The sequence below is a fragment of the Mobula hypostoma genome, chromosome 1 (genome assembly GCF_963921235.1).
Source record: "Mobula hypostoma chromosome 1, sMobHyp1.1, whole genome shotgun sequence".
NCBI lineage: Eukaryota > Metazoa > Chordata > Chondrichthyes > Myliobatiformes > Myliobatidae > Mobula > Mobula hypostoma.
The window spans coordinates 133,255,640-133,283,213 of NC_086097.1; the positions used below are offsets into that span (position 1 = coordinate 133,255,640).

General features: G+C 42.4%; 1 protein-coding gene across 9 annotated transcripts in view; it reads left to right on the top strand.

The window, feature by feature from the left end:
* mbpb (myelin basic protein b) overlaps positions 1-27,574 on the top strand; it is a 189,474-nt gene that overhangs the window by 156,856 nt on the left and 5,044 nt on the right. For 8 of the 9 annotated variants that reach the window (XM_063055818.1, XM_063055823.1, XM_063055873.1 and 5 more), the window contains 4 exons: positions 5,419-5,523; positions 10,367-10,399; positions 11,120-11,161; positions 23,077-23,178. In XM_063055818.1, coding sequence (XP_062911888.1) covers positions 5,419-5,523; positions 10,367-10,399; positions 11,120-11,161; positions 23,077-23,178 — 282 coding nt within the window. The remainder of the gene's footprint in view (positions 1-5,418; positions 5,524-10,366; positions 10,400-11,119; positions 11,162-23,076; positions 23,179-27,574) is intronic. The other variant, XM_063055832.1, reaches the window with a different exon arrangement.

A 27,574-nucleotide genomic window follows, 5' to 3' on the forward strand; every position in this document is an offset into this window, starting at 1 on the left:
GGGAATGCAATATTTAAAAAAAATCCAGTCTTTCAGTTTAATTCAGGATATCAACATCACGGGCAATGCCGGATTTGTTGTCCATTCCTAACTTCCCCCAAACTGACAAGCTGAGTGGGCAATTAAAAATCTACCTCACTGGTAGGCCAGAGGTACAGAGGAGGTAAGAATGGCTGGTTTCCACTCAGAGACATTAGAAAGTCAATGGGCTTTTACAGTTATCTGTAATTTCATGGTTCCCTTCAGTGACTCAAGCTTTTGTTTTTTAAAAAAAAATCCAGATCTACTTAATTCCATGAATGTAAATTTCCCAGCTACAACAATGAGATTTAAACTCCTGAGTCTGGATGGCTTAGTTCTAACCTCTGATCATTCTCCAATAACTAAATCACCACACTCACCTACCATGTCCCACTGCACTGTTCAACAGCTGCGAACATCTTTCAATCCTTCAAATTAAATTTACAATTAATCTCCTCCTCCCCCGTTAATTCTTTGGTCCAACATTTCCCAGCATCGGGGTTTAATTCAGTTATCCCATGCTTACTTCGATATTTCTGTGTATGATCATCTACAACAAAAATAAACCCCAGAACAGAGATTTATTTTAGTATCAGAAGCCTAGCAACAGAGAATATTGTCATGACAACATATTGAGATAATTTGGTGAACTAAGCTCACAGAGAACTTATCCTTGTTTTGTCCTTTGCAATTGTTGTCTTAACATTCACAAAGGATGTATTTTATGTCTACTGAATCCATTCTTCAGAGGCAAAGAACATGTATAAAATTGGTATGTGTTTTCCTGGTATTAGTAAGCCAAAATGATGGTGTCATCTCACAGTAACATTTAAAATGTTTTTTTTCCAAGATACTTTCCTCACTATTTTCATCCAGCAATATATGTAAAGTTGTAAGTAAATTATAAGTTTGTTTTCTCTGGAGCTGTGGAATCTAAGGAGAGATGTGATAGAAGTCTATAAACCTGAGAGGCATAGAGTAGAAGGCTAGCATCTTTATCCCAAGGGGAACGTCTAATACTAGAGGGTACATATTTAAGGTGAGAGAGTGAAATTTCGTAGGAGATGGGGCATTTTTTTCCTTTTTTTTTACACAGTGAATGTCTGGAATGCGTTGCCAGGTGTGTTGGGGGCAAATACAATAAAGGAGTCTAAGAGAATCTTGGGTGCAGGAAGTGCAGAGAACAAAGGAATATAGACATCATGCAGGCAGAGGGGACTAGTTTGGTTAGGTGTTTAATTGCTAGTTTTAATCAATGCAGCAGAATGTGCTGGGTCCAAGGGCCTGTTTCTGTGTTGTGCTGTACTGTTCTATGTTCTATGCTTTGAGCAGCATCTGACTGCCTTTACCCCCTTTCATCCACAGGCTTTCCTTCCCACCCCACCCCGCCTGCACCTCCTTGCACAGGGTTCTTGGTGGTCTAACTGTCCAAATCATTATAATGCTGTATGAGATCATTGTTAACCAAAACCACATAATCATAGCAGTTTTATAATAGAGGGAAAAACATTTGATCTACACTAACTGAAAAGGAACAAACTACAGAGATAATCCCACCCCTCAATCCATGCACCAACAGGTTGAACCATATGAGGTGATCATCAGGTATCACTTACATCTGGGCTCTCCACCTACCATAAGACATAGGGGCAGAATAAGGCCATTCAGCCCATCGAGTCTGCTCTGCCATTCCATCATGGCTGATCCTGGATTGCACTCAACCCCCATACACCTGCCTTCTCACCATTGATGCCCTGATCGGTCAGGAAATAATCATCTTCCACCTTAAATATACCCACTCTGTGGCAGAGCATTCCACAGATTCACCACTCTCCATTTAAAAAAAAATTCCCCCTCACTTTCAAGCTGTGAATCTCAGTCCACCTTTGAGTTTTAAGGTGAAAATACCCTCTAAATAATATTTCTATAAATCTGTGTTCTCCTTGTTGTCCTCTGAGCTAAAGGTGTTGTCCTTTCTCTCCAGCTGTCCAGGCCTTGGCATTTTATGCCCTTCATTAAATCTCTTCACAGTCTCGCAGGCAAGATTGGTTTTAAAAACTTAGGCACTGGAAATGAAATGGTATGTTGGCCTGAATTAGAAGATGGTTTAAGTACAAGGGAAGTCAAACTGCGGTTAAAAAGCCTTGCTGAGACTACACCTAGAACAAGGATGGATGTACAGCGAGAGAGGGAATGTTTATATTCATGAGCAAGTATTTTCCACAGAAAGTGGTCAGTGTCTCGAAGCAGATACCCTAGCAATGTTTAAGAGGCATTTAGACAAACACTTGAACAGGAAGGGAATGGACAGATAGAGAATATATGCAGGCAGATATGCAGTTTAAGTTGAGATTGTGTTTAGCACAGAACAGGAACAGAAACAGCCTCCTCAGCCCATGACATCTATGTTCCACTGTATGTTTGATACCTGTAAGAGATGGAGCCCAACAAACATTCAATATATTGATTCTTGAGATGCAGTATTCCCCTTTGAATACAGATGAGGCAAACTGTCTCTGTACTCCAGGATTTAGAGGAATGAGAAATACCATTATTGAAATGTGTAAGTTCCTGCAGGCTGTGATGGACTATATGTGAAGCTAAAGTTTCCTCTGGCTGGGGTGTCTAGAACCAGGAGCCACAGGCTCAGAGTAGAGCATCAGCCATCTAGGTCTGAGATGAGAAGAAATTCCTCCAAGAGGAAAACAAGAGGTCAGCCATTCCAAGTAGAAATGAAAAGATATTCACTCATCTCTGAAATTCTCTACACAAAAACTGCTTACTGATTGTAGTGAACTTCCATTAAGATGCTCTGAGAATTTCCTGATGCGAGGTGGTGGAAGTGGACAAATGTTCAATTTAGGCTTAAGCCTACCGGAGTCTGAGAGAGCAACCCAAGAGAGCATCACCACCCAAGAATGGGCAACTCTGCTTAACAAAACCATTCACTCATAGTGTAGTCACCTGGTGAGTCACTGTGCGACGAATCAGAATCGAGTTTATAATCATTGTCTTATATGATATGAAAATTTGTTGCTTTCAACAGTAGTGCAATGTAAAGGCATAAAATTTCTATAAGTTACAAAATAAATATAGAGTGTATAGAAAGGGAATATTGACCGTGGGTCTTTCGCATCCTGTACCTTCTCCCAGATGGCAGTAATGAGAAGCAGGCATGTCCCAGATGGTGGGGGTCTTCAGTGATAAATGCTGCCACCTTGAGTCTCTGATTCTTCAAGATGCCCTTCATGGTGGGGAGGGTTGTGCCCATGTGGAACAGGCTAGGTCCACAACCCTCTGCAGCCTCTTGTGATATGTGCATGTAATTCCAGACATTGTTAACGAGCTACACATGCATTCCACAAGTTTCTGAGTGAATGAAGGAGTATGGAGTTTGGCCTTGATTGGCAATTAAGCAAAGCAGGCTTTCCTGCATGCGTCCCACGACCAGAAATTGAAACGTCTCATGTTGCCAGCAGGCTCTTGGTATATTGGTGTTGGTTTATTATTGTCACATGTACTAGGATACAGTGAAAAGCTTTTGTCTATGTACTATCCAGATAGTTCGTTCCATACATAAGTGCATTGAGGTAGTAAAAAGAAAAACGATGCAGAATTGTCATTCTCATTCAGAGTAACCCCCTTGCTCCTGAACTCTTTATCCCACTTAGTGTTGCCAGTAAAAGATTTTTTTCACAAGATCACAAGACAAAGGAGCAGAAGTAGGCCATTCGACCCATCGAGTCTGCTCCACAGCTCCCCCATGAGCTGAACTATTCACCCATCTAGTTCCAATTTCCGGCTTTTTCCCTATATCCCTTGATACCCTGACTAATTAGATACCTGTCAATCTCCTCCTTAAACACCCTCAATGATCGGGCCTCCACAGCCATATGTGGCAATGAATTCCACAAATCCACGACCCTCTGGCTAAAAAAATTTCTCCTCATCTCTGTTTTAACTGGGTACCCTCTAATTCTAAGACTATGGCCTCTTGTCCTGGACTCACCCACCAAGGGAAACAACCTTTCCACATCTACTCTGTCCAACCCTTTCAACATTCAAAATGTTTCTATGAGATCCCCTCTCATTCTTCTATACTCTAGTGAATACAGCCTAAGAGCCGACAAACGCTCCTCATATGTTAGCCCCTGCATTCCAGGAATCATCCTCGTAAATCTTCTCTGAACTCTCTCCAACATCAGTACATCCTTTCTAAGATAGGGGGCCCAAAACTGCACACAATATTCCAAATGAGGTCTCACTAATGCCTCATAGAGCCTCATCAAAACCTCCTTACTCTTATACACTATTCCTCTTGAAATGAATGCCAACATAGCATTCGCTTTCCTTACCGCCAATCCAACTTTAGGGTATCCTGCACGAGGACCCCCAAGTCCCTTTGCACTTCCAATTTTTGAATTTTCTCCCCATCTAAATAATAATCTGCCCAATTATTTCTTCTTCCAAAATGTACAACCGTACATTTGTCAACGTTGTATCTCATCTGCCATTTCTTTGCCCACTCTCCTAAACCAACTAAGTATCTCTGCAACCTTTCCGTTTCGTCAACATTTCCTGCTCCTCCACCTATCTTGGTGTCATCCGCAAACTTAGCCACAAAACCATTTAATCCAAAATCCAAATCATCGATGTACATCGTAAAAAGACGTGGCCCCAACACCAACCCCTGCGGAACACCGGCAACCAATCAGAATAGGATCCCTTTATTCCCACCCTTTGCTTTCTGCCTATCAGCCAATGCTCCACCCATTTCAATATCTTTCCTGTAATTCCATGGGCTCTCATCTTATTAAGCAGCCTTTTACGCGGCACCTTCTTGAAGGCCTTTTGAAAATCCAAATACACAACATCCACAGCCTCTCCCTTGTCAATCTTATTCGAGATTACCTCAAAAAATTCCAATAGGTTGGTGAGGCAGGATCTTCCCTTCATGAAACCATGCAAAGATTCGGCCTAGCTTGTCATGCACCTCGAGGTATTTCATAAACTCGTCCTTGAGGATTGACTCCAATATCTTTCCAACTACCAATGTCAGACTAATAGGTCTGTAATTTTCTTTTTGCTGCCTCCTTCCTTTCTTCCTTTTTTAAATGTTTATATTTTCAAACATTATTGAAATGTCAATCTGGAATGTTAATACTGTTACAATTAGTGCAAAACTGACAGATTCAGTGAGAATTTTTTTTAATTTTTACTACTTGTATCTGCTATACTAAATGACTTTTGTTCAAAATTCACATTGGCATTTACACAATTGTAAACATGGTGAGTGATTAACGTAAGATAGAATGGTGATTAGTTACTTGTTTGATTCTTCAAAATTCCAGTTGCATTTCAGTATCCTTTAACACAAAGAGACTGTATGTGTTTCAGGAACCGGCAAGGGGTGTGTTAATGGCCCCCACTATGCACAAGGCACATCATGGAGCAGGAAGGCAGAGTGACGATAGCGCTGTTGTCCACTTCTTTAAGAACATGGTGAGATCTTGTTGGTGTTTTTAGTTGGGCAGGGGATTGTCTCCTATCTTCAAGCCACAATGTTGATTATCTATCAAGAGAAGTGTTAATAACTTGGACGTGATTTATGTCTCCATTGCAGCCAGTGATTAAGACCAAATGAAAGCTGCAGATTACAAGGTGTTAGGAACTAGGAAGGCTGCCCAACCCATCCCAGCCTACCTTTTCACAATTGTTCCCACTATTTACTTTCCAAGCAACTGCAGTAATTCAGGGGCACTACTCAGGAAAAAGATTATGCTAAGTGCTATATCCATCCTTTGTGAAATGGACTGTCTTTACCTCAACATCAGAAAAATTCATCTATTGCCATAAGCACGTTATACTGTTTACAAATCTGAATCAGAGACAAACCCATGTGTATGACAACTTACAATCAATGGTACATGTGGTCCTTCCCTAACTACTTCCTCCTCACTGTCCAGCAGTCTGTAAATGTTACCCATCCAGTTCACACCATTGTCGCCCGAAAGGCCCCCACATTCAACTATCCTATTAAAGGTGTTAGAAGAAATTACCTTTTACTCTTGAAAACTACATCCCCTGTTGCTCTGCTGCAAGCTACTCTGTTTAAGCTTGCTCTTCTAAATGTGAGATCCCTTTCCAATAAGACTTCTATCTTAAGTGATTTTATTGCTTCTACAGTCCTTGATTTTATGTTCTTATCTGAGACCTGGTTAAAGTCAAATGAAGGCTTTTGACAAGGTCCCACACAGGAGATTAGTGTGCAAACTTAAAGCACACGGTATTGGGGGTAAGGTATTGATGTGGATAGAGAATTGGTTAGCAGACAGGAAGCAAAGAGTGGGAATAAACGGGACCTTTTCAGAATGGCAGGCGGTGACTAGTGGGGTACCACAAGGCTCAGTGCTGGGACCCCAGTTGTTTACAATATATATTAATAACTTGGATGAGAGAATTAAATGCAGCATCTCCAAGTTTGCGGATGACACGAAGCTGGGCGGCAGTGTTAGCTGTGAGGAGGATGCTAAGAGGATGCAGGGTGACTTGGATAGGTTGGGTGAGTAGGCAAATTCATGGCAGATGCAATTTAATGTGGATAAATGTGAAGTTATCCATTTTGGTGGCAAAAATAGGAAAACAGATTATTATCTGAATGGTGGCCGATTAGGAAAAGGGGAGGTGCAACGAGACCTGGGTGTCATTATACACCAGTTATTGAAAGTGGGCATGCAGGTACAGCAGGCGGTGAAAAAGGCGAATGGTATGCTGGCATTTATAGCGAGAGGATTCGAGTACAGGAGCAGGGAGGTACTACTGCAGTTGTACAAGGCCTTGGTGAGACCACACCTGGAGTATTGTGTGCAGTTTTGGTCCCCTAATCTGAGGAAAGACATCCTTGCCATAGAGGGAGTACAAAGAAGGTTCCACCAGATTGACTCCTGGGATGGCAGGACTTTCATATGAAGAAAGACTGGATGAACTCGGCTTGTACTCGTTGGAATTTAGAAGATTGAGGGGGGATCTGATTGAAACGTATAAAATCCTAAAGGGATTGGACAGGCTAGATGCAGGAAGATTGCTCCTGATGTTGGGGAAGTCCAGAACGAGGGGTCACAGTTTAAGGATAGAGGGGAAGCCTTTTAGGACTGAGATTAGGAAAAACTTCTTCACACAGAGAGTGGTGAATCTGTGGAATTCTCTGCCACAGGAAACAGTTGAGGCCAGTTCATTGGCTATATTTAAGAGGGAGTTAGATATGGCCCCTGTGGCTACGGGGATCAGGGGGTATGGAGGGAAGGCTGGTGCAGGGTTCTGAGTTGGATGATCAGCCATGATCATAATAAATGGTGGTGCAGGCTCGAAGGGCCGAATGGCCTACTCCTGCACCTATTTTCTATGTTTCTATGAATACAGATAGTTATCTGAACTGTGTCTGCCTTACTATGACAGTTGTTTGCCAATATGTTTAAAAAGCATTTTAGCTGCAATCTATTCTCTGTCAACAAATTTTCAAGTTTTGTGGTACATACTGTATGTTTAAAATTTGCAGTACGGATCCTGTCCTCTGCATTAGCATTTATCGTCCTCCTAAATCCAATGCCTTGTTTCTCTTGGAATTCTCAGAATTCTTATCCTCTGTTAGGTTGAACAATGACAAGATTCTCATCTCTGGTGATTTCAGTATTGAAATTAATGATCTCTCAAATGCGAACTCTATGGCAGCTTGAATTCATGAGTTTACTAGACAACCTAGATCTCACCTAGCATGTCTCTGAGGTCACCCATTGACTTGGAATAACACATGATTTAGTAATGACAAAAGGGTTAAATATTATTATTGGCCCTCTGATGCCAACATCTCTGATCACTTTTGTGTACTTTTTGATGTCCTCCTACCCGGCACCAAGACAAGGAAAGAAACTACAGTTTAAGAAGAACGGTTTCTTCATACTGCAACACAACTTATGTTTGTTGAGCTGGCTAGTTTATCAGACCCATGTGACCCAAACTGCTCAGTAAATAAAATGACCGATTCTTTCAACAATAACTTGACAAATATATTAAACGCAGTGGCCCCACTTAGTGTTAAAAAGAAATTACTCAGTAAAATGTCTCCATGGTTAAACAATTCTGTCCATGGACTCGAGATCATGCAGAGTAGCTGAGGGAAAATGAGGAAAACTGGACTGGAATCCACCATAATATTTTCAAGGAAAATTTTGGCCCCTTTAATGCTGCTACATGCTCTGTAAGAAGAGCTCATTTTCCCAAGATTATTACAGAGAATAATGGCGATTAAAGAATATTGTTGTCAACTATAAACTGACTGTTGAGCCCTGCCTCAACCTATAAACAGAATCAGGTTTATTATCACCAGCATGTGACATGAAATTTGTTAACTTAGCAGCAGCAGTTCAATGCAATACATAATACAGAACAAAAAAAAAAATCAATTACAGTATACGTATATTGAATAGATTAAAATCATGCAAAAAACAGAAATAATATATATTAAAAATATGAGGTAGTGTCCATCGGTTCAAGGTCCATTTAGCAATCGGATGGCAGAGAGGAAGAAGCTGTTCCTGAATCATTAAGTGTGTGCCTTCAGGCTTCTGTACCTCCTACCTGATGGTAATAGTGAGAAAAGGGCATGCCCTGGGTGCCGGAGGCCCTTAATAATGGACGCTGCCTTTCTGAGACACCACTACTTGAAGATGTCCTGGGTACTTTGTAGGCTAGCACCCAAGATGGTACCAACTAAACTTACAACCCTCTGCAGCTTTTTTTTTTTTTTGCAGTAGCCCCCCCCCCCCCATACCAGACAGTGATGTACCCTGTCAGAATGCTCTCCACGGTACAACTATAGAAGTTTTTGAGCATATTTGTTGACATACCAAATCTCATCAAACTCCTAATAAAGTGTAACAAATGCCTTGCCTTCTTTATAACTGCATCAATATGTGGGACCAGGCTAGATCCTCAGAAATCTTGACACCCAGGAACTTGAAACTGCTCACTCTCTCCACTTCCCTCTGAGGACTAGTATGTGTTCCTTTGTCTTGCCCTTCTGGAGTCCACAATTACCTCTTTCATCTTACAGACATTGAGTGCCAGGTTGTTGCTGTGACACCACTCCACTAGTTGGCATATCTTGCTCCTGTATGCCCTCTCCTCACCACCTCATTGTCCTCATTCAAGCGTCTGCCACAAAATATAAGGGATTTGCAATATTTTTTTAATCAACAAAATTACTTCCATTAGGGAGAGTATAGCTACAGATACTGATAACATCTACAGCCAACTCTCAGAAAGACAGCAACAATGTCCAAATTTACAAGTTTTTTCTGATTCAGAACTCTATATGAATGTAACAAAGAGGAAACCATCTACTTGCTGTCTCAACTCTGTGTCTACCACACTTTTGAAGGACACCTTTAATAGTGTTTTCAATTCTGTTAGGAAAATTATTAACACATCCCTTGAAACGGGAGTTTTCCCAGATGCCTTTATAACCGTGGCTGTCAAACCCCTACTTAAAAAGCCAAACCTTGATAGTGAGGTATGAGCAGGTCTATATCAAATCTTCCTTTCCTGGGCATGAATCTTGAGAAAGTCATTATCAACTAATTCATCAACTTTCTGAATAAGAACAATATTCTAGAATAGTTTCAGTCAGATTTTAGAGCAAACCACAGCATGGAGCCAGCCCTTACCAAAATTGTCAGCAACCTTAGGCTCAGTACTGATGCCAACATATCTCATATCTTAGGCAAATGCTGCCTTTGACACAATTGACCACAACATCCTCTAGATCACCTGGAGAACTGGGTTGGCCCCTCTGATAGTGCCCCTAATTTGTTTCATTCATTTATCATGGAGAGAATTATTTTTTGTCTGTCTTGGAGACCATTTTTCTAAGAGATGCCTTTTAGTGTTGCTCAGGGAAACTGCCTTGGTGCCCTACTTTTCTGCTTATACATGTTGATGTAGATGGGACTTCAGTTTTGATCGTATCTAAACAATTCTTTTTGTACTATATTTGGCACCGATTCATTTCTAGGCTCTCAATCTGCTCTGTCATTTGATCTTGGCTGATACCCCCACCTCCCCCCCCCCACCCCATTCTCCTACCTTTTCCAGAAACCTTTGACTCTCTTGCTAATCAAGAACCTGGTGCAGCTTTGGATATAACAGGGCAAGGATTCCAGTGCCCAAAAAGTATTTTAATAAAGAGAAACTGCATGATTTGCTAAGTGAACACAAAGAAATTTCACCACTGTGTGGTACAACATGTTTATCTCAAATACAACTCCATTACTCTTCTATTTCTTTGCAGATGTCACCAAAGAAGGCACCCAAGCAACAGAAGGTAAATGGTCTCTTTCTCCCTCTGTGTCTAGGGTTGGGTTTATGTAGATTGTGACAGGACCAGAAACCAAGGCGTCCCTTTCCTCTTAAGGTCGAGAAAGAACTTTGGGTTTAAGCAGCTGTCTTCATTGGCTAAAGGTGTGCAGGAAAGTAAAGCACAGGAGAATGATGTGCATGAGTGTGCAGCAGCCATTTTGAATATAGCAAGATCCCACCTACAATAATGAAAGAAATAACCAATAAGTTTTTTTTTAAAAAATCATCTAGGAAAAGCTTCCTGCAGCTTAGCAAGAATGCCCTTGCTCTTTCTTGAATAGTGTCATTATTTTTAACTCAAGCAAGGAAGGCAGCGAGGCCTTGGTTTCCCATCTCATATGAAAGCAACTCCCTCAGTGCCCAACCAGGAGCATCAGCCTGAAGTGGCTAGAGGAGGACTTGAACTGAAAGCTATTGTCTCAGAGGCAAGAGTGCTGTCCACAGAGCAGGAGCTGATCTCCCACAAGGGCAATGTTCTGCAATACTGATATCTGGGTTTGCGATGAACACCAGTGGCCAAATTTATAGTTGATGGTCACTCAGTACCCTATGTTAAAGTCCCTCATTGGTCTGACAGCTCGGGTAGTTTTGATTGTATTCTGTACCTTTATTGTTATGGGAGTTACAGTATGTCTCCATTTGTCTTTGGTGATTATCATGGCACCTTTTCTCATCACTACTACAGGGAAAGTTCGGAGCAAGTAGAGCTATCACTAAATTTATTTGGGTAAGGTGTAAGATCTGCATTTGCTGCTGCAAGCATAATAGTTACAATGGCTAACAATAATCCATCACCTGAACTGTGCTGCCAGCTTTATAGTTAGACATTTCGGATCATTTCATCATCCAGTGACTGATGGAACCTCATGATAAACTTCATTCCCATACGTGGCTAACTCCATCGGCAGGAACTGGGAGCGGTTTGGCACAGTGTATAATGGTGCTTTGTAGCACAGTGTTTCCAAGTTCATGTTTCCACAGGGCAATGACGTTGAATGGCATATTTATAAAGGATAACTGCTTGGTTATCCGATGGCCCCAAGTAAGACACAAGTATATCATTAACATCTTTATCTTTGTGATGTGATAGTTACTAATAAGGTAATGTGGAGCTTGAAAATGATTATTTCACCATAACCCCACTTGGGAGAGCTCTCTGTGGAGATGAGTAACATTTGTTGCTTCAGCCTGTGTCAGAGGATAAATTAATCAAGCATTTCCTACAATTATTATGCTTTTGTCCAGATGCAAATTTAGTGCATTTTGTAAGCCAAAATCATTGTCCTGCAGAAGAGTCATGGCCCAAAACATCAGCAGTTCATTTCACTCCATAGATGCTGCGTTCCTCCTGATATTTGTGTGTGTGTAGTTCTCTTGTGTCTCAATTAATGAAAATAACAATGACATAGGTAGGAAAAGGGATGAGGTCCTGAAAGGAGAATATAGGGAGCTAGGAAGGGAGTTGAGAAAAAGGACCGCAAAGGTAGTAATCTCGGGATTACTGCCTGTGCCACGCGACAGTGAGAGTAGGAATGCGATGAGGTGGAGGATAAATGCGTGGCTGAGGGATTGGAGCAGGGGGCAGGGATTCAAGTTTTTGGATCATTGGGACCTCTTTTGGCGCAGGCGTGACCTGTACAAAAAGGACGGGTTACACTTGAATCCTAGGGCGACCAATATCCTGGCAGGGAGATTAGCGAGGGCTACTGAGGTGACTTTAAACTAGAATGGTTGGTGGGTGGGAATCAAATTAAAGAGGCTAGGCGTGAGGACGTTAGTTCACAACAGGGGGATGGGAACCAGTGCAGAGAGACAGAGGGGTGTAAAGTGAGGGTAGAAGCAAAAAGTACTAAGGAGAAAAGTAAAAGTGGCAGGCTGACAAATCCAGGGCAAGCATTAAAAAGGGCCACTTTTCAACATAATTGTATAAGGGCTAAGAGAGTTGTAAAAGAGCGCCTGAAGGCTTTGTGTGTCAATGCAAGGAGTATTCGTAATAAGGTGGATGAATTGAAAGTGCAGATTGTTATTAATGATTATGATATAGTTGGGATCACAGAGACATGGCTCCAGAGTGACCAGGGATGATGGGAGCTCAACGTTCAGGGATATTCAATATTCAGGAGGGATAGGCATGAAGGAAAGGAAGGTGGGGTGGCGTTGCTGGTTAAAGAAGAGATTAACGCAATAGAAAGGAAGGACATAAGCCGGGAAGATGTGGAATCGATATGGGTAGAGCTGCGTAACACTAAGGGGCAGAAGACGCTGGTGGGAGTTGTGTACAGGCCACCTAACAGTAGTAGTGAGGTCGGAGATGGTATTAAACAGGAAATTAGAAATGTGTGCAATAAAGGAACAGCAGTTATAATGGGTGACTTCAATCTACATGTAGATTGGGTGAACCAAATTGGTAAAGGTGCTGAGGAAGAGGATTTCTTGGAATGTATGCGGGATGGTTTTTGAACCAACATGTCGAGGAACCAACTAGAGAGCAGGCTATTCTGGACTGGGTTTTGAGCAATGAGGAAGGGTTAATTAGCAATCTTGTCGTGAGAGGCCCCTTGGGTAAGAGTGACCATAATATGGTGGAATTCTTCATTAAGATGGAGAGTGACATATTTAATTCAGAAACAAAGGTTCTGAACTTAAAGAGGGGTAACTTTGAAGGTATGAGACGTGAATTAGCTAAGATAGACTGGCAAATGACACTTAAAGGATGACGGTGGATATGCAATGGCAAGCATTTAAAGGTTGCATGGATGAACTACAACAATTGTTCATCCCAGTTTGGCAAAAGAATAAATCAAGGAAGGTAGTGCACCCGTGGCTGACAAGAGAAATTAGGGATAGTATCAATTCCAAAGAAGAAGCATACAAATTAGCCAGAGAAAGTGGCTCACGTGAGGACTGGGAGAAATTCAGAGTTCAGCAGAGGAGGGCAAAGGGCTTAATTAGGAAGGGGAAAAAAGATTATGAGAGAAAACTGGCAGGGAACATAAAAACTGACTAAAAACTTTTATAGATATGTAAAAAGGAAAAGACTGGTAAAGACAAATGTAGGTCCCCTACAGACAGAAACAGGTGAATTGATTATGGGGAGCAAGGACATGGCAGACCAATTGAATAATTACTTTGGTTCTGTCTTCACTAAGGAGGACATAAATAATCTTCAAGAAATAGTAGGGGACAGAGGGTCCAGTGAGATGGAGGAACTGAGCGAAATACATGTTAGTAGGGAAGTGGTGTTAGGTAAATTGAAGGGATTGAAGGCAGATAAATCCCCAGGGCCAGATGGTCTGCATCCTAGAGTGCTTAAGGAAGTAGCCCAAGAAATAGTGGATGCATTAGTGATAATTTTTCAAAACTCGTTAGATTCTGGACTAGTTCCTGAGGATTGGAGGGTGGCTAATGTAACCCCACTTTTTTAAAAAGGAGGGAGGCAGAAACTGGGGAATTATAGACCGGTTAGCCTAACGTCGGTGGTGGGGAAACTGCTGGAGTCAGTTATCAAAGATGTGATAACAGCACATTTGGAAAGCGGTGAAATGATCGGACAAAGTCAGCATGGATTTGTGAAAGGAAAATCATGTCTGACGAATCTCATAGAATTTTTTGAGGATGTAACTAGTAGAGTGGATAGGGGAGAACCAGTGGATGTGGTATATTTGGATTTTCAAAAGGCTTTTGACAAGGTCCCACACAGGAGTTTAGTGTGCAAACTTAAAGCACACGGTATTAGGGGTAGGTTATTGATGTGGATGGAGAATTGGTTAGCAGACAGGAAGCAAAGAGTGGGAATAAACGGGACCTTTTCAGAATGGCAGGCGGTGACTAGTGTCATTATACACCAGTCATTGAAAGTGGGCATGCAGGTACAGCAGGTGGTGAAAAAGGTGAATGGTATGCTGGCATTTATAGCGAGAGGATTCGAGTACAGGAGCAGGGAGGTACTACTGCAGTTGTACAAGGCCTTGGTGAGACCACACCTGGAGTATTGTGTGCAGTTTTGGTCCCCTAATCTGAGGAAAGACATCCTTGCCATAGAGGGAGTACAAAGAAGGTTCACCAGATTGATTCCTGGGATGGCAGGACTTTCATATGAAGAAAGACTGGATGAACTGGGCTTGTCCTCGTTGGAATTTAGAAGATTGAGGGGGGATCTGATTGAAACGTATAAAATCCTAAAGGGATTGGACAGGCTAGATGCAGGAAGGTTGTTCCCGATGTTGGGGAAGTCCAGAACAAGGGGTCACAGTTTGAGGATAAAGGGGAAGCCTTTTAGGACCGAGATTAGGAAAAACTTCTTCACACAAAGAGTGGTGAATCTGTGGAATTCTCTGCCACAGGAAACAGTTGAGGCCAGTTCATTGGCTATATTTAAGAGGGAGTTAGATATGGCCCTTGTGGCTACGGGGATCAGGGGGTATGGAGGGAAGGCTGGTGCGGGGTTCTGAGTTGGATGATCAGCCATGATCATAATAAATGGCGATGCAGGCTCGAAGGGCCGAATGGCCTACTCCTGCACCTATTTTCTATGTTTCTATGTAAAACGATGAGGAGCGGTGGGAGGAGGAAGAAGAGAAGGTTTAACACCACAAGTGTGAGATGAAGGAGGGCTCCTGTGAAACACGAACAGAATGGGGCAGTTAGGGAATATGGTCTGCTTCTGTGCTGTAATTCCAGTCTAACTCCATGCGGCTTTGTGTTATTTCAGATTTTATGGACAATAATGAATGTGTATTACATTTTCTGCTTGGGTAGCCTAAGAAAACCATAAAACAAACTGCTGAAGGAAGTCAGCAGATCAAACAGCATCTGTGGAGGTGACGTTCAGGGGCTTCACCAGTCCCGACGTAGGGTCTTGACCTGAAACACTGACTGTCCCTTTTCTTCCCCCAACTGTTGCTTGACCTGTTGAATTCCTCCAGCAGTTTGTTCTTTGCTTTAAGTTCCAGCATCTGCAGTCTCTTGCACGTCCTCTGTGTGAGGCAGGAAAACCACCAACAAACAAAATTCTGGAGGAACTCAGCAGGGCAGGCAGCATCTGTGGAGGGAAAAAGACATTACTTTTTGGGATTAAACCCTTTGTTAATTCAGTGAAATATGCAAGGAGACATTAGGACACTTGTTCAGCAGCATGGGTGACGAGTCGACAGGAGTCAACTGAAATTTATTAGGTATCACAATCTCAGCAGGTTGAGTAGCATCTGAGAGAGGAGAGGGAAGATGGCCTGTATAAAGAGGAGAAGGGGAGTCATGAGACTATATCCAAGACAATTGGTGGGTTGAGCAGATGACAGCAGGTTGTGCCAGGTAGGGGAGGGGAATGGTGTGGAGATTGGAGATAAAGGCAGGTGAATTACTGATGGAGGCACAAGAAGTGAGAAAAAAAAATAGAGTCAAATGGAGTGAGGTGAAGGGGGCGAGGAGGAATGTGGAGGTTGGGGGTGGATACTGGACAGATATGAGGAGGAATACAAGGAACTATAAGCTCTTATCCTGATGGGTCAAGAAGGTAATGATGGAATCCATTAAGGAATCAGGACCTGATGGGGGAGAGATTTGGAAGGGAAGTGGGGTAGGGTGTTGAATTGCATATGCAGTGTGCCTTCATCCAAATGTTACTTGCAGGGCCCAGTATTATGTTCCTTTGTAAACAGGGAAGTACTATGAGGTACTATCTATAATGATCATCAGTGATTTTGGTAATACACTACCTGCTGTTAGTATATAGCACAGAGAGAGATTCTTGGATCTCTGGCTTCACCCAGAAGGCAGTATTAGGCCCTTGATGTCACTGAAGTTTGTGGAGTATGACTGACATTGCCTTTTGAGTGACGGATGGACAGTACTGGTCAGCTGCCCTTCCTGTGCAAGGATCTCAGCCTTACTATAAACCCAGGCCAGTGGGCTAGGAGCCATAATGAAGCGCGGGAGTGAGACCCAGGTTAAAACATGACCAGTAAATAGAACATAGAACAGCACTGCACAGAAAAAGGCTCTTTGGGGATAGGAAGGTGGAGCACAGAGCACAAGAAGGGAAGTGGAAGGGGCAGTGAGGGAGGGAAGCTAGTGGAAGGGGTGTCAGGTAATGGGAAAATGGAGAGGGGAAAGAGCCGGGATGATGGAAGACACGTAGAATATTTAGAACAGGGGTTGACAGAATTCTGGATATTAAGGGAATCATGAGATGTGGATGGGAACAGTGCAGGTAAATGGAGCTGAGATAGAAGAGCAGCCATGATTCTGAAGCATGGAGTGGGTGTAAGTGCTGTGTGGCCTATTCATTTGTTAGTCACTCCATACACCCTCCAGTGTCGTGACATAGCTTGATGCAGCTCACTGAAAAGTTTACAATTCAGTTCACCTTTCCTCATCACTCATTCACCAGCAAGTCCCTCACGTGCTCCAAGTGCAAGGCTCTTAATTGTAAGCACCTGAAGCCAGGAGTTAAAACAATAAATTGGCTCATTATTGTCACATAAACTGAGGTACAGTGGAAAAACTTTGATTTGCTTGCCATCCATACTGATCATTTCATTACAACAGTGCCTTATAGAATAAAGTGTTACAGTTACAGAGAAAGTGCAGTTCAGGCAGACAACAAGGTGCGAGGGCCATGTCGCAGTGTATTGAGAGGTCAAGAGTTCTTATCTTACAAGAGGTCCATTCAATTGTCCCATAATAATGGGTAGAAACTGTCCCAGAGCCTGCTCGCCTGTCTTTTCAAGCTTTTGTACCTTCCGCCTGTTGGGGAGGGGAGGGGTCTTTGATTATGTTAGCTACTTCAATAATGCAGACAGATTGCAATGAAGGGAGGCTGGTTTCCATGGCATGCTGAACTGAGTCAACAACTCTCTGTGGTTACTTGTGGTCACAGGCAGAGCGGTGCATAGAGGAGATACTGTGGCTTATGTAGATTTAGGGGTAATAAAAAGCCAGTCTCGAACAAACCAGTTGCCATACCGAGCTGTGATTGTCAGATAAGATGTTTTCTATGTGGCATCAATAAAAATTGATTAGGGTAAAGGGGACATGCCAAATTTCTTCAGTCTCCTGAGGAAGTAGGAAGTGTTGGTGCAAGTTGTGTGCAGGTGAAGTGGAATCAAGAGAGAAATGCCTGCAAGTGCCTCACATGCTCCAACTGTAACCAGGGGTAGCTTCTAGTCATAGTGAGGAGAGGTGGGGATGAGAAAGAGATAGATGGGAACAGAGAACAGAGACATTCAGACAGAAATGGAAGGAGGGACAGACTTGCATTTCAATATCATCTTTCACAGCACCAGTCATTCCAGGTGTTCATGCAGTGCTTAAACAAAAACAGAAACTGCAGGAAACACTCAGCACTGCAGGCAACATCTGTGGGAAGGGAAAGAGTTAATATTTTGGAGCTGATGAAGCACCTTTGACTTGAAGCATTGACTCTGTTTCTTACATGCTGTCTGACCTGCTAAGTGTTTCCAGCATTGTCTATTTTATTTTAGATTTCCAGTAGTTGCAGTTTTTTCTGATTTCCTTACACATACAGCGTGGTCTTTGCTGTAAAGCAGGAGACGTGGCAACCAATATGCAGACAGCGGGATCTCATTAATAGCTGTCTGATAACAGCTAGGTTGTTCATTACTGTGAGGTTGAGAGGATCAATATTGACAGACACCTGACTAATATAACACTAACATCCCTTCCCTCTCCAAAATGGTTCGTGGCTTTAGTTTTGTCCTGATTGGAGAGATGGGTTATAAGGTACAGTGGGGTGATGAGGAGGGGGGGATAGGGGAGACAGTGTGTGGAGGAGGGAGGAGAAGGAGGAGTGGGAGAGAATGTGACAGACAGCGAGAAAGAAACCAATAGAGAGGAAATGAATGTCAAGGAAGAAGGCTAGGGTGGTTTGCCAGGACTCAAGTTATAGGGAAAGGTTGGGCAGGCTGGGACGTTATTCGCTGGAGGGTAGGACTCTGAGGGATCATCATATTGCGATGGAAAATCATGAGGGGCATAAATAGGGTGAATGTGCACAGTTGTATTCCCAGGGAAAGGGAGCCAAAAACTAGTGGGCATAGGTTTAAAGTGAGAGACAAAATAATTTAAAAAGAACTGGGATGGCAGAGGAGAGGGTGGGGTGCAGGCAACTTCTTTACACAGAGGGTGGTGCATATGAGGAACAAGCTACCAGAGGACGTTGTTAAGGCAGGTACCTTAACATTTAATAGGCATCTGGACAGGTACATGATAGGAAAGTTTAGAGCAGGGGTTCCCAGCCTGGGGTCCAAGGACCCCTTGGTTAATGGTATTGGTCCACAGCATGGGTTGAGAACCTCTGGTTTGGAGAGATATGGGCCAAACTTGGGCAAATGGGACTAACTAAGATGGGAATCTCAGTCAGTGTGGCCCAGTTGGGCCGAAGGGCCGATTTCCATGGGGGAGCTCACAGGAGGATGTTGAGATAATGGTAGTTGATATCATGAAGCTGAAGCCATTACTTAGAATTCCATTGCTCTATTAGAAGCAGAGAAAGTCAGAGACAGTTATGGGTGGGGATGCAGAGAAATAGCTCGAGAGAGAAAAAGGGAAAGTGTTCTTGATTCAGAACCTGACCGCTATCAATGTCAACATTTGCCAACAAGGTGAGTCTGCACTGCTGGATCTGAAATCGCAGCAGAGTTTTCGGAGTCTAATCAGTTAACCTCATGATCACAGAGCCAACTAACTGCACCTCAAATGAAATGTGTAATCTCAGCCCATACATCATGGTGCATGAATAATGTACATCGCTTTTGCTGATGATTTGTGTGACGTTCAGTACTTTCATTCAGTGTCATAATACATTTTGTTTTAAATGACATAAATATTTTAGTGATTCTGAAAAATCCAAATACCAGCTCAGACACTCTTTTAAATATTTACTTTAAATTCTCTTGTGCTGTGCCTATGACGCCAACCAGCCAAAGTCTTTAGTGTATGTTGCGGGACAGCTAAAAGTTTTTGGTGATTCTTCCAGATGAAGGAGTGAATTTGGTCTCAGAAATAGGTCCTTCAACTTGTTAGATCCATGGTGATCCTTTCAGCATTTTACCGGTGTTTCCACAGTCTGTACAAATATTTATCTATTTTTTTAATGAAAGGGCAAGTTCAGATCAAACGGTATCTAGCATGCAGATGGGCAAGTCTGCATAATTGATGCTGTGACAGGTCACATTTATTCAGGCTTTTCAAATTACTCAAAGGTCACATTTAATTTGTTACTGAATGTAACCTGTCACATTTTATGATCAATGCCTACTTGTTTATCACTCCATAGTGTTTACCAAGTTTGAGTTCATTGTCATAGGCATACATACACCGGGTAGGAATACCACAAAGATTAGCACTGTGGCAGCAGCGCAGTATAGACCTGGAAAAACACAAGTTAACGAGTTTTAATTAAGATAATTTACAAAATAAACATAACAATAGTGCAATTAGCGAGAGAAAGAGAAATGAAATATAGTCGAAGATCGTTTTTGAGTATTCCAGGTCGCTTTAAGAACCTAATGTGAGTGACATAGAACCGATAGTACACAGAAATGCTGGAAGAACTCAACAAGTCATGCAGAATCTATGGAGAGAAATGGACAGTCAACAATTCGGTCTGAGACCCTTTATCAGAACTGGGAAGTAAGAGGACAGAATAAGCCAAAGTAAGAAAGGTAGGGGAGGTGGAGTAAAAGCTGACAGCAAGTAGGTGAGTCAGGGTGAAAGGGGGTAGGTGGTTGGGGAGGGGGATGAAAGAGAATGATGAGAGAAGCTGAGAGGTGATAGGTACAAGAGTCAGAGTTGAAGGAGGAGGAATCAGATAGGGAAGGACCATGGATGACTGAATAAAGAGAAGGAGATGGGGAACTCAAGGGAGGTGATGAGCAGAATATGAGGGTGGGAGGGTGTAGAGGAGGAGTGAGCAGCTACAGGAATGAGGGAAAACAAAGGGGGTGGGAGAAAAAGGAAAACATGAAGGGAATGGTTTCTGGAAGTTAGTGAAATCAATGTTGATGCTGTCAGCTTGGAACTACCCAGACAGAATACCAGGAGCTGCTCCTCCATCCAGCATCAGGCTTCATCACGGCAGAAGAGGAGACCATGGGCTGACATGCAGCTGGGGGAATGGGATGTACAAATGAAATGGGTGGCCACTGGGAGATCCTGGCTGTTGCTGTGAACATAACGAAGGTGCTCAATGAAGCAGTCTCCAAATCTGTGTTGGTTCTCACTTATGTAAGGAAGGCTGCACCAGTAGCACCAAATACAATAAATTATACTGAATACTTGCAAGTGAAAGACTGCCTCACTTTAGGGCCCTGAATGATGGTGAGAGAGGAGGTATAGGAGCAGCTGCAGAGATAAGTGGAGGGAAATTGATGGGAAGGGACAAGCAGACAAGGAAGTCACAGAATGAGCAAAATGTGGACAGGGGTGGGGATGTGGGAAGATGTGCCTGATGGTGGGAGCCCATTGGTGATTGAATTGATTTCTCTAGCTCTAGTATCCACTCCCCTCTGTTTTCCTTTTTCTTCCTCCACCTCTTATCCCTCATTCCTGTGATCTCCCCTTCCCCTCCCCTGCCATTATAATCTGCCCACCACTTTCCTCTGGTTTCCTACCTCCTCCACTTTATTCCATGGTCTACTGTCCTCCATTATCAGATTATTCCTTCTTCAACCCTTTCTCTTCCATTTGTCACCTGTTTGCTTCTCACACCATTTCCCCTTAACCCCTCCTTCCCCCACCTACCTTCATCCTCTCAGCTGGCCTCTCATTTCCTGCCAGTTTGTATTCCCTTCACCTCCCCCTACCTTTTTATTCTGGATTATGCCCTCTTTCTTTCCTGTCCTGGTGAGGGGTCTCAGCTGGAAACATCGTGTTCATTTTCCTCCTTAGATGCTGCCTGACTTGATGAGTTAGTTGGGCATTTTGTGTCTGTGCTCAAGATTTCCATCATTTGCAAAAACAGTAGGGAAGAAGTTGTTGGTGAATCTTAAAGTCTGGGTCTTCAGGCTCCTGTATGTCCTGTGTAATGGCAGCAGATGGTCGGGCCCCCGGGCAATGGTTGTCACCTTCCTGAGCCATTGCCTCTTGTAGATATCCTTAATGATGGCACGGAATGGACCCATGATGGTAGTGACCAATTCCACCACTCTCTTTAGCCCCTCGTTTCTATGCATTGGAGTTCCAGTACTAGTAGGCCATGACACAACCAGTCAGAATGCTTTCCAATGACCATCTGTAGAAATTTGTTAGAGTCTCCGATGGATGACATGCCAAATCCCCTTAAACTTTTAAGAAAGCGGAGACTCTGGCACACCCTCCTTATGGTTGCATCTATTTGCCAGGCCCAGAACAGGTCTTCCAAGATGTTGACACCCATGAACTTGAAGGTGCTCTCCCTTTTCATGGCCACTGGTACTCATTCGCACGATCACTCACTCCTCCCACAGCCCTAGAATGAGCCTCACAGCATCTTCCATTGTCTCTTGTTGACCTAAAGGTTGTGATTTCCATCTGGAATATCGTTAGACTGAATGTTGACATGGAGTGGTCATTGAAAGCTTTGTCAGTGCACACGTGGCAATATGGTGTTCAGGAGCGGGTACCTTACTTGATGGAATGAGGTCTTTGTAAAACTCATGTACACTCTATAAGCTTGAGGCATACAGGTCAACACTTTGAGAATTTATTCCTGGAAAATGAAATTTACAACTGTACTAAATTGTTGAGTAGTCAAGGGTGAGGTGGTCCTGTCTTTTACCGGAATGATTGGGAATCAGGGCTAGTAAAGGAGAACAACAGTGTGTCCCTCAGCTGATCAGTCTTAGTTTTGAAAGCACGTCCTTCTCTGTAACACTCAGCATCTCATTCCAACTTCCTCTTGCTGGGAATCCAGACTTTCATCCAGCACACCAATTGGGGAGCATTCTAGAGGTCCTCCACACTTGGTAGACTGACCTAGATCGACTTCTTAGCTCTAAAGCACAACAGTTACATTGATAGACATGGTAGTGTAATGGTTTAAAATCTCTGATCCATTGATCTATAAATAAACACCCATCATGCAGGATAGAAAATTCAAAGCTAAACCATTTGAATTTTCTTCATAAAAACTTTGTCAATTCTTGAGAGCAATCTGCCCACCAAAACTATACACAACTCCAGATCAACCATTGCGGTCAGTGTAGCTACTTCAGGCACAATTGGGTATGGACACTTGGCACTGATATTTAGAAAATAACTGATTAAATGGTGTTCTTTCCCATTTGTTAATCAGAGCCTGGAGCTGTAAAAACTTACTGGTCACGTGACTGATCATATAGCCAAATCTCTTAGAACAGCGTGAAATTCATGAAGACTTAGCAACCAATGCTGACTTTTACCTTCAAGTGCTAATGTGGCAAATAATAACTTGTACTATTATAGTGGACTTATCTAAGCATTCTAATAACCACCAAAGATTTACACTCACCCAGCCTGTGTACATATATTTACAAACTGGGGTAAGCTCACACAGAGCACAGCTATTAACTTTAACTTTATCTACAACAATATCTGAAGACAAACAGTTTCTAGGAATGAGCTGGGTCTTTGCATGATTAACATTCTGGATTGCTTTGTTCACAGGGTACTGAAGGACAGAGGCCACATTACGCTACAACTGGTTCTAAGTCAAAGGCGGCTTATAAAGGACGAAGAGATGGAACCCTGTCATCTCTTTTCAAAATGGTAACAAATGAAAATTACCGCTCAGTATCCATCACAAAACAACTAGCATTCATGTAGCAAGGGCAGGTCAGATGCATTTTCCGTATGTATTTGTGCTCCTCCAAGCTGGTGTGTTGTAGAGACAGCAGTCTGCTTCAGCACCACCAGGTTTGTTACCTGGTTGTCTGTACCTATGATTTTCACCATACTACTTGTGCACAAGACAATAAACTCGACTTGATTAGGATGGAGCCGGGATGTTTTTCCGATGTTTTCTGCTGATGAGCCAATATTTAGGGTAAGGAGTACAAGAGTCAGCTCTGAGGGAGAAAGTTTTCACTCAGTGGAACACACTGCCTAAGAAAGTGGCGGAGGCAGAGACCCTCTCAATACTTAATGAGTATCCTTAGTATTAAGGCTACAGATCAAGTCCTAGTAAATAGGTTAGCTTAGATGGGTACTTGATGGACAGAATGGAGATGGTAGGTCAGAGTCTGTTTTAATGTTGTGTAATTGTAATATTGTTTTTATTGTAGCTCTGATTTTATTTGTTCATGGGCATCACTGGCAAAGACAGGTGTTTATTGCACATTCCCAAGCGTGCTTCAACTGGGTGTTTGCTGGATCCATTCAACCACAATGCTACATCGCAGGAGTCAAGTATAGGCTAGGTAACCCCTGTCTGATGGGCAATATTGATTTTGATAAATGTTGTAATGATTGCAGTAACCCAGGGGCTAAGTCATTTTGAGTTCATCTGAGAAAGGGCAGAGTAGACTTCGGTTTAATCTCCCATCTAAAAGGTAGCTGCTTCAAATATCCGGAACTCTCCTCATTTTGCAGTGGAGTCATCAACATCGTTATGTGCCATATCGTATGATGTAGGCGGATCCTGGTCCCATGATTGTTCTTGGCAAATTTTTCTAGAGAAGTGGATTGCCATTGATGCCTTTTGGGTAGTGTCTTTACAAGGTGGGTGACTCCAGCCATTATCAACACTCTTCAGAGATTGTCAGACTGCCTTCAGTAGTTCCATAATCTGGATTTGTGATATGCACCAGCTACTCGTATGACCATCCACCTCCGGCACTTATATCCAATCTCTCCCTGTAGCAGATGCCCATCTAATCAAAGCAGCATCCCATTAAAACGCTTCTACACTCTTTCAAATGCCTCCACTTTCTAATGGGGCAATACATCTGGTGAAACTCCTGATGTGGGTTAACCAGGGTTTTACAAAGCTTGTGAAGGAATAAGGAAAACTGGAATACAAAAATCTCCAGAAATTAGAGAAACATAAACCTACAGATTACAAAGAGGCACACTACATCTGCTAACTTGGTTTAAAGTGCTTTATTGCAATACAGATAGTTTTCAGAATTAATCTGGTATTTGTTGTTTGTCAATAGATGTGGCAAAGCACCCTAATTTAGAAAGGAACTGTTTTAAATTTCATATTTACAAATAATTATAATTTGCAAATAACTTTAGAGAGAGGAAGGAGAAGGCCTCATATAATTTAAGTGCTAATTGCACCTCGAGATAAAAAAATTGTTTTAAAGATAATTTGTTAAAATGCAAATGAGTTTATCATATGCATGAGTACATGTCTGCACAGATGCAATGAAAAACCTACCTGCAGCAGCATCACAGGCACATAGCATCAGAGACACAACGTTCACTAAAAACATAAATAAAGTTGTACATAATTTTTACAAGAAAGAACACAATTATAACAGAAAATATCCATTGTAGTGTAAAGTGGTCAGAGTTGTAGTGTTTTGAGCTGTGCCAGTTGGTTCAGGTGCAGAATAGTTGAAGGGAAATAGCTGTTCTTGAACAAGTTGCCATAAGCCTCCAGACTTGTGTACATCCCGCTCAATGGTAGTGAAAGATGGAAATGGCCTGGATAGTGGGGGATATTTGTAATAGATATCTTCTTGAGGCAGCATCTCACGTAGATACTACTGATAAAGGGCAGGGATTTGCCTGTGATATGTTGGAATGAGTAATTCAAGAAAAATGCTATGAAAACAGAGGGATATTTGGGAGTCAGGGGAAAGTAATTTTAACAATGTTATTTATAAAATATGATACACCATGGGAAGAGAAAAAATTAGGATCAGGAGACCTGTTTAATCTGTTCTTTAGCTGCTTTTGCTCATATTACCCTATACAGTTAACATGATTGCTCTTTTCACTATAAGAATAGTATATTTTTTATTCTATCTCTGGAGTAAACAGAGCCAGAGTCTGGTCATTCCCAGTGTCCCTGCTCCAGTCTAAGACCACATTTGTTTTGTGGGGCATTCGGTCAATGGAGTAAATTTGGTAATCAATTCTCTTGTAATTTCCCCACCCCCCCCCAAAAAATACTGGCCACAAGGAAGAGGTATTTTGAAGAAATACAATGGCATGCAAAAGTTTGGGCACCCCGGTCAAAATTTCTGTTACTGTGAGTAGCTAAGCGAGTAAAACATGACCTGATTTCCAAAAGGCATAAAGTTAAAGATGACACATTTCTTTAATATTTTAAGCAAGGAAACTTTTTTATTTCCATCTTTTACAGTTTCAAAATAACAAAAAAGGAAAAGGGCCCGAAACAAAAGTTTGGGCACCCTGCATGTCAATACTTAGTAACACCCCTTTTGGCAAGTATCACAGCTTGTAAATGCTTTTTGTAGCCAGCTAAGAGTGTTTCAATTCTTGTTTGGGGGATTTCCACCCATTCTTCCTTGCAAAAGGCTTCTAGTTCTGTGAGATTCTAGGGCCATCTTGCATGCACTGCTCTTTTGAGGTCTATCCACAGATTCTCAATGATGTTTAGGTCGGGGGACAGTGAGGGCCATGGCAAAAGCTTCAGCTTGCGCCTCTTGAGGTAGTCCATTGTGGATTTTGAGATATGTTTACGTTCATTATCCTGTTGTAGAAGCCATCCTCTTTTCATCTTTGGCTTTTTTTTTACAGATGGTGTGATGTTTGCTTCTAGAATTTGCTGGTATTTAATTGAATACACTCTTCCCTCTACCAGTAAATGTTCCCCGTGCCACTGGCTGCAACACAAGCCCAAAGCATGATCAATCCACCCCCGTGCTTAACAGTTAGAGAGGGGTTCCTTCCATGAAATTCTGCACCCTTTTTCCTCCAAACATACCTTTGCTCACTGCGGCCAAAAAGTTATATTTTAACTTCATCAGTCCACAGGACTTGTTTCCAAAATTCATCAGGCTTGTTTGGATGTTCCTTTGAAACTTTTGAATAGAACTTTTTGGCCGTAATGAGCAGAGGTATGTTAGGAGAAAAAAGGGTGCAGAATTTCATGAAAAGAACCCCTCTCCAACTTTATGCCATTTGGAAATCAGTTCATCTTTTACCTGCTTAGCTATTCACAGTAACAGAAATTTTGACCGGGGTGCCCAAACATTTGCATGCCACTGTAATTAAGTGAAGACGGAAACACACTCTAATGTTTTTTTTTAAAATTGCTTGAACATTTTTTTAATATATAAATCTACATCCTCCAAAATGACTTGCTTTAGGCAGCGATCTACAGTTAAATGATGGGCTGATGACAGACCAATCTGGCCTGTAGTGGGAAACAGAACATCTGCAGCAAACCCCCACAAACAGTACGATCATAACAGGATACTTCTTACTGACATTCAGCAATCAATAGTGCCTCTGATGCTGAAGAAAACTTGTACTCTTGTCTGAAACTGTGTTCTGTGAGGATAGCCTTGATTTACAATGCCCTTGAAGGAAAAATCCTATGAAAATTAACGGATACAACTCAGTCCATCACGAGTAAAGCCCTCCCCAGCATTGAGCACATTCTTGCATCCATCACCAGGGACACCCCCAACCCAGGCTTCTCGCAGCTGCCATCAGGAAGGTGGTACAGGAGCCTCAGGACCCACACCACCAACTTCAGGAACAGCTATTACCCCTCTGTCTCCAGGCTTTTGAACTAGAGGGGATAACTTCACTTGCTCCGTTACTGAACTATTCCCACAACCTATGGACCCACTTTCAAGGACTCTTCATCTCATATTCTCCATACTTATTTATTTACTATTATTTTTATCCTCTTTTAGGATTTGCAGTTTGTGGTCTGTTGCACACTGGTCTGTCCTGCTGGTGTGATCTTTCATTAATTCTACTATGGTTGGGGGGTGGGAATCAAATTAAAGAGGCTAGGCGTGAGGACGTTAGTTCACAACAGGGGGATGGGAACCAGTGCAGAGAGACAGAGGGGTGTAAAGTGAGGGTAGAAGCAAAAAGTACTAAGGAGAAAAGTAAAAGTGGCAGGCCGACAAATCCAGGGCAAGCATTAAAAAGGGCCACTTTTCAACAAAATTGTATAAGGGCTAAGAGAGTTGTAAAAGAGCGCCTGAAGGCTTTGTGTGTCAATGCAAGG